The sequence below is a fragment of the Crocuta crocuta genome, unplaced genomic scaffold (assembly GCF_008692635.1).
Source record: "Crocuta crocuta isolate KB4526 unplaced genomic scaffold, BGI_CrCroc_1.0 C29726824, whole genome shotgun sequence".
In the NCBI taxonomy this organism is placed as follows: Eukaryota; Metazoa; Chordata; class Mammalia; order Carnivora; family Hyaenidae; genus Crocuta; species Crocuta crocuta.
In genome coordinates, this window is record NW_027551536.1 from 1 (window position 1) to 7,886 (window position 7,886).

Consider the following 7,886-nt stretch of genomic DNA (forward strand, 5'->3'; position numbering starts at 1 on the left):
GCAGGCTCCAGGCTCTGAGCTGTCAGCACAGAACCCAACACAAGGTTCAAACCCACGAACCATGAGATCATGGCCTGAGCTGAAGTCGAACACTGAACTGATTGAGCCACCCAGGCATCCCTAGTTTTTATGTTTTGTGTTATTGAATTTCACTTTGATAAATTATTTTTTAAGGGACACCTGGGTGGCTCAGCTGGTCAAATGTCTGACTCAATTTCAGCTCAGGTCGTGATCTTGGGGTCGTGAGATCAAGCCCCACTTTGGGCTTCACACTCAGCATGGAGTCCGCTTGACATTTCTCTCTCTCCTTTCCCTCTACCCCTCCCCCACTCACATTGACTCTCTGAAAACAATAATAAAAGATGCTGTATGAAAAGAAATTTTTAAGTAAAAATGAAAAGATGCCTTATGCTAATTTCCAATTGATTATCAATGGCAGAAACTCCTAACTGTGTGGCTCTAAGTCTCTGTGTAGTAACTATTAGCAGGAACTTAGAGCCTGGGGCCCTCCATCCCCAATCTGCTCAGCAAAGTCAGATTTCCTCAGGACTTGCATATCTATGGGATAGTCCATGTCCAAAAGTTTTGTTTCCATTAAAGACGATATATGAAGATTCTGAGATCCTCCTAAAATTCTTTTGCCATGTATCTTTCAAATGTCACCTTCCCAGTGTTTTAATATTTAAAAAAAATTGTGCTGGATTTCTTTCCTATTCATGCCACATGACATAGCATTTCTCAGTCATTTTTCCTTATACCCTTCTGGAAACAAATGTTTAAAAAAGGAAGAAGAAGAAGTAGAAGAAGAATATGATGGTGATCCTCTGAGGACCTATCTTACTGAGAAACATTTCAAAACAATGCTCTTTCTCAAGCATGGGGCCAGCTGCTTTGGCCAGTTTTCTCACTTCCTTCTCCCAAGTGAGGTCACTAATGAATTCTCACCTCTGTGCCTCTGCTCTTTCCAGCCCTACCACAAGGCAGCCAAACCACAAGCAGAGAGGGGATGCCCTCTAGAGCTGACTAGGTAGGACCCCAAAGCCAGGGCTGCACTGGGGCCCAAGCATGCCAAATAGGGGGCAGAATCAGGACTAGATTCAAGGATTAAGACTCATCTTGTCCTGAGTGGCAAGTTCCATTGCCTCAGAACCTCAGTGGGATAATACTTGGGCGGGTTGTTGAAGATGAGTGCAAAGCCCTGGTGCAGGGATGGTGCGCCATAATCTACATCTCTCATGAGGAGCAAACCCTGGGAACCGGGGCAAGCAGCACAAGGGCCAAGCACAGACAAAGACCTACTTCAGGATGGAGAGGCTGCTGCTCTGAGAGGCTGAGCTTTGTAGATGCCCTGGGCTTGGTCCTTCAGCTGCTCCTCTATACACTTTTCCCTTCTGGAATCTTCTCCCATCTCATGGTTTTAGAGTACCGTGTGCTCCTGACCTCAAATGTGGACCTGCAGCCCAGCCCAGAACTCCCATGAACTCCACTCTCCCCTCCAAGATGCAAATCCCATGGCGGCAGGAACAATGCTGTTTACATCTCCACCTTCAGCACCTCGGACAGAACCTGGCTCAGGTAGAGGCGGGGTGAACACTGCGTGAACACACAAATGCCATCAGGTAAACTTAAAAACTCCTTTAGGAACCAAGAGTAAGAAAAAAATGCACAATTAGGGCCACTTGGCTAGCTCAGTCGGCAGAATATGTGATTCTTGATCTTGGGGTTGTGAGTTTGAGCCCTACCTTGGGTCTAGAGGTTACTTTAAAAAAATAATAAAATATTTTTTAAAAATCACACAATTGGTAGCATTCAAGTGACAATGTCTGTTTTTATCCACGAGGGAAGGATAGGAGAGCTTATAAAGCATCAACAACTTCTCGGGTTCCTTCACTGGGTATCAGGCACTGAGCTCTGGGTCCCTCATCTCTGTGCAGGGCTGGGCTCAGACGCAAGGGCTCTAGATTTGCATCCTGCCTCTGGCAACTTCCCAGCCATGTGCCCTGGGTGAGAATTTCTCAACTTTTCCATGCTTTGCTTTCCTCCTCTACAAAGTGAGCGTGAGTACAGGGAGTTAAGAGGCTCATGGGTCCAGGAGCTAGGACGTGACACAAGCTGGGAGCTGACAAACTGACTTCTACATCACATCAGTGAGAGCCTCCTGCTGCTTACCTGCACATTTTCGTGGTAGAATTAAAAAGTTTCACTTTGTAGCCACTGTTGCAAATGAGCAGGAAGAGTTCCTTGGTGAGCGGTGGGTACCAGACCATACAGGTGGGATGGTTGTCCTGATCAGTTCGGTGAATGTCCAGGACCTCCAGGTGGTCTTTGGAGCTCTTAAGAAGATTATACTCGATCTGCGGAGGAGCCCAGATGCACACACATGAGGACTGAGCCAAATGAAGTCAACCAACAGTCTCATTCTGGGGGAGACATCACTGGGCTCCTAAGAGAAGACTTGCCTGGGCCCTCACTCCTGATAAACTGCCAATATGGAGCATTCCTTTTGAGCAAGGACAGTGAGCTGAGCACTCTAAAAACATGATGCCATTTAACACTCTTGACTCCCCTGTCAAGTTGTACCACTGTACCTATTTTAGAGATTAGAAAACCTTTTCAGAGAGGTTCAGTGGCTTGCCCAAGGTCCCACAGTTAAGAAGTGGTAGGGTGAGAATTCAAATTTAGGTTCTGACTGACTCCAAAACCTGAACTCTCACAATTATGTTATGCTGTCCCTCTTACCATTCTCTTGGGAACTCTTCCAGGGTAGGAACGAATTCATACCTAAATCTTAGCACTTGACTGTCATAAATTAGCAGCTTGCTAAATTTCACCCATAGGTAGATTTTGGTGGCCAGACTAGGATGGCCATTATAAAGGGGAGAAGGGGATGGAAGAAAGGGAGGGAGCGAGGAAGGAAGTTAAGATGGATAGAAACAGACTTTCTTTGACTCACGATGGGGTTACTTCCCAATAAACCTATCGTAAGTCAAAAATGCATTTAACACACCTACCCTAGGGAACTCCACAGCTTAGTCTGGCCATCCTCAGACGTGCTCAGAACACAGACACGAGCTCTTGGTGGGCAGTCATCTACCACGAAGCCTATTTTATAATGGGGTGTTGACTATCGCATGTAATTTACTGAATCCTGTACTGAAAATGACAAACGGAACAGCCATGTGGGTGCAGGTGGCTGTCCGCATACCGGCTGTGGACCCTCCCGACCACGAGGCTGACTGGTTGCTGCGGCTGCTGCCCAGGATCGCAGGAGAGGATGGGGCCGTGGATCGCTAGCCCGGGGCAGGATCCAGATCCAACATTCCAAATGCAGTTTCTACTGAAGGAGCATTGCTTTCGCACATCCTTGAGACCAAGCATCAGCCCAGGGATGTTTATGCTACTGGTTGTGCTGTACACTCATTTTCTCCAACACACACTATGGGCCTAGTGCTATGCCAGATGCCAGGGACACAACGAGAATGAAATACACACGGTCCCCGTGAGGAGGTAAACGGACACTGAACGTCTCACCAAGAGTCTGTCTTTCCCGAGGCTCAGCAGTCTTGGCTCATTGCTGTCCAGATGAACCCCAAACAGGAGACTGCGAATGCTTTTGCGATGAGAACGAAGTCTTGCCAGATACTCCCAGACCCTGTGTCCATCTCTGACTACCACCATGTAAACAGACACAGTAAATCGTACATCCTGAAGAGGACCAAAAGAGTACAAGTCATTCCTTTTTAGGTTTTGTTACTTAAAAATCATCATCATGTTTTTTATGCTAATGTTGTCATTAGAATATTTTATCCAAGGGGCACCTGGGTGGCTCAGCTGGTTGAGCATTCAACTCTTGATGTGAGCTCAGGTCATGATCCTAGGGTTGTGAGATCGAGCCTGTGTCAGGCCTGATGACAGCATGGAGCCTGCTTGAGATTCTCTGTCTCCCTCTCCCTCTGTCCCTCCCCCCACTCACATGGGTGCACTCTCTCTTAAAAAAATAATAAAGAAGACTATGTACTCCAAAAAGAAATTTTAGTCTATCAGAGCAAGTAATAAAATAATACCCATTTTACAGATGAAAAAATTAAGGTTAAAAATAGATAACCCACAAAGGTAATTGCAGGGGAGGGAGACACTGACGCTGTGGCCTTACCCCTCTTTCTGGCCCCCACCTCATTCTATGTGGAAAACTGAAACCCTGACTCTTTTGCCTTTGTCCTCCCTTCTCTGTATCCAGCTACACAAAACTAAAAAGATGTAAGTTCTAAATAGTATCATAGCTGAGCGTGAGCTGGGTAGGATAGTGTGTGAGACCAGCCTGAAGGGGAGGAGGTGCCAGAGTCAGGTGTTGCAGGGGAGCAGAGGCTCAGCTTCGGGCTGTTCCGGCAGGCAGGGAGCACACGGGCCAGAGGAGGAGCTGGGCACAGAGGCAGGGGTGGGAGAGCACTGGGGACACGGAGGCTCTTCCTCCTCACCCCACATCAAGGCAAGACTTGCGCAGTGCGGACCAGGAGAGCTGGCAGGAAGGGAGGGGTTAAAGGTCTCGGAAGATCTTTAGTGAGCTTAAGAGCCCTATTCACAGAGGGAAGGAACAGAATCCAAGCACCAGGGGAAGACTGTGCTTTGAGATGAATGAGAATGTCATCTTGTCAAAAATCAAAGGGAAAGATGAAAGAATGGATGCCCAGAAAGGGGTCCAGAAACCAACACACCAGAACGAGCTGTCGGGATGGCCGAATCCCAGTCCGCGGGTCCAGAGGCCTGGTCTCATTTTCGAGCGACAGTCTCCCCCACCCACTTTAAAGCAGCTTTGTGGAGATAGCGTTCACACACCACACAATTCACACCTTTGAAGTGTGCAACTCTGTGGTTTTTAGTGTACTCACAGGGACCCACGCCACAATTTTAGAGCATTTTCATGACCCCACAAAGAACCCTGAACCCATCAGCAGTCACTCCCCAGCCCCCGCCCCCAGCCTTCTTTCCCTTCCTGGTCGTAAACAAGGCTGCGAGACCACTGGACATCGCGCGGTGGAAAAACTTACAGAAGTTGCCATGTACTGGGAGTCATGGGAGAAGCTGATGTGAGTCACGCTGGTTCTGGAATATTTGAAAGGCTCTGGGATTTGGTTTTCTAAGGACATTGCATCAAGGATATAAACTGTCCCCTCGGTGAAGCCAGCTCCAAGAAGGTCTCCTGAAATCACAAGCCAGAGAACAATGCTGGAAAAGGACTTCATTCATTCAAGAATCATGGACTCCAGGCCAGGCCTTGTTCTGGTGCTGAGGAGACAGCAGTGAACAAGGCAGACAAGGCCCCTGGATGGAGAAACAGACTGACAAGCATGAGGCTCTGGGATGAGTGCTCAGCGACTACTGGGCACAGGGCGCTGCAAGGTCCAGAGGGACAAGGTGTGTCATCTGGCCTGCTGGGGGGAGTGCGGTCAACGTGAACGTCCTGGAGCTGTTATACCCAAGGACTGTAGCCATTTGGGTCTGTTTTTAATTTGGAGACTAAGTGAGGCGGATGAAATGAAAATACCTTCAGGGTTATAGGTTAGACTCTGGATGCCGAGCCCCTTCTCAAAGACCCTGCTGAAAAGGTATTTTTTCTTTTCATAATCCCACACTTTGATCATCCCACAGAAACTGCCAATGGCGAGGAGGGGTTGATATGGGTGGCAGGAGATGGCACAAATGGCTTCCTTGGGCTCCACGAATAACTTCTCAAGTTTGGTCCCATCTGCCGTTAAGTGGTACACTGTAGCATCAGATGTTCCAATGATAAGATTCCTGTTTGCCAAGGAGAGACCAGACAGTATCGTGTTTGCAGGGAGCGGGGCACGCCAGCAGAATACTGCTTCTAATTGCACATGAAACGCCTCTGTCGTCTGTAATTTAGTGACATTATTAACCCACCATCTCCAAAAATATACTACCAATACCCAACAGCTTCCATTTGCAAGTGAAAAAGCCCACATTTCTACATGTAAATTGAGTCATTAAGTATGCAGATGGACAGTCAGTTGTACAATTAGCTAATCTGCACATGCAAATATTCATTTGTGTATGCAAATATGGAGTTTGGTGCGCACATACAGATGTGCCTGCAAATACGGCAAGGGTAATTAAGCAGACTCGCAGATAATTCAGTCTCGAAATGTTATGGCTATTAATTATCAAATGCCTTTAACCGCAGCGCTAGGGCAAACTTGGCCTGGAGAAGAGACACCAAGCTACAGCGAGGGACCCCAAATACAACAGAGATCAGAGCTCAGGAGTAAATAAGCCCTTTCCAACTTCCAGTCGCTAAAGATTCTTAATATGAAAATAATGCCTCATTTTTAAAAATGATGAAATAGGGATGATAATCAGCTTTGGAGATCCATCTTCGAGCCCTGTGAAGGACTGAGAAACCCCATTCTATCACATAGCCGCATGCGAACCACAAGACACCAATCATTTTTTTGGCCCCTCAAATGACTAGATTCATTAACAACTTACCTTATGATAAAAAGGTCACCTTTTAAAGTGCAGTCTGGAGGATAGTTTGATTTTTCGGTAGGCGGAGCTGCTGGGGTCCTTGAAAAGGACAGGGTCCTTATGGGGCTCAGTTTAAAGTGGCTGTACCAGTTAACAATGGACAGGGTGCGATCGTAGAACTTAATGTTACCTCTAATGTCACCTGTGACGATATAGCTGAAATGGAGAAAAACCTGAGTTTGTTAACCAACTGTAGTATGGACCAGGTATCTATTGAGCAGCTAATTATATGTCAGGCTCTGGACTCCGGGAGTTGTAAAAACTTGACTTCATACTGCCCTCCAAGGCTGAGTTTACTGTTACTCCACTTTATGTCTAGGAAACTCAGGCTCAGAGAAGTTGAGAAATTTGCTCAAGGCCTGGGGTCACCAGATTTAGCAAACAAAAATGCAGGTTGCCCAATTAAAATTGAATTTCAGTTAAACAATGAGTAATCTTTTAGAATTATGTCCCAAATAGTGCACGGGACATACTTATACAAGGCAACCTTATCAGGCCCTGTGGCTAGCCTAGGCGGGGACCCAGGCTATCTAATGTAAAGTCCACGCTCTTGCTCTACTCTCCCTTCCCTCCCAGGCCAGCCATGTGCAGTGGCAGTGGGCAGTGATTTACATTCTCTGCTGTGAATCCATCTACCAGCTCTCTGAAATCACCCAGCCTGCCAATAGGACACAAGCTGCTTTACAGGAAGGCACAGTTGTTAGAGCCATCGTAAAACCCTGTCCAGTTATCACAGCCAAAGGCAGTGCTGCGTGACAAAATGGCTTTTATTTCCAGTCCTCACATCCATCCCAAATGGGCTTTTTAAAAAAGCCTCTGACATAACTCTAATCAAGGGGGGGGGAGCGGGGGGTTGAATTTCCTCTCATATATGCAAAGTGATTAAATGAGGTTTCTGATTAATAAGCGAGGCAGGTGGGCAGAGTAACTGGCTAGAACACCTTTCACTGCCCTCTGCTGGACAGAAAAGGCAAAATGGGCCAAGTATTTTCAAGACTTTTCCTTCATGGGCTCCCTGGTCCTGGCTGGGTTTTATTTAACATGGAGAGAGGGAAACTGAGGCCTGATCTTCACTGGGTCCTAACCCCCAACTAATTAAAGGTTGGTTCATCATCAAATGCAATTCCATGACTGTCTTTTCCACACCACTACGTGAGGACAATTTGCATTTCTCTTTGAAAAGCCATGCTAGTAGACCCTCACTGCTCCCTTTATTAAAAGAAATGAAAATGAAAGCAGGGCTTTTGGAAAGCAGATGGCACAGTGGCTCCAACCATATGGGCATGGCCCTTGTCATTAGGCAATTTTCTCCACTACTTTTGGGAAGTTCTCTAGCATACTAA

The 7,886-nt window shown here is 46.9% G+C and overlaps 1 protein-coding gene across 1 annotated transcript; it reads right to left on the reverse strand.

Annotated features, from left to right (window-relative positions):
- Positions 1–1,313: 1,313 nt before the first annotated feature.
- On the reverse strand, positions 1,314–6,699 carry LOC144219175 (cilia- and flagella-associated protein 251-like; the record flags this gene model as incomplete). Its single annotated transcript, XM_077749110.1, has 6 exons — positions 1,314–1,593; positions 2,170–2,354; positions 3,532–3,705; positions 5,046–5,197; positions 5,543–5,793; positions 6,505–6,699. Coding segments are annotated over 6 exons (979 nt in total), but the record flags the coding sequence as incomplete, so codon positions are not given.
- Positions 6,700–7,886: the final 1,187 nt, after the last annotated feature.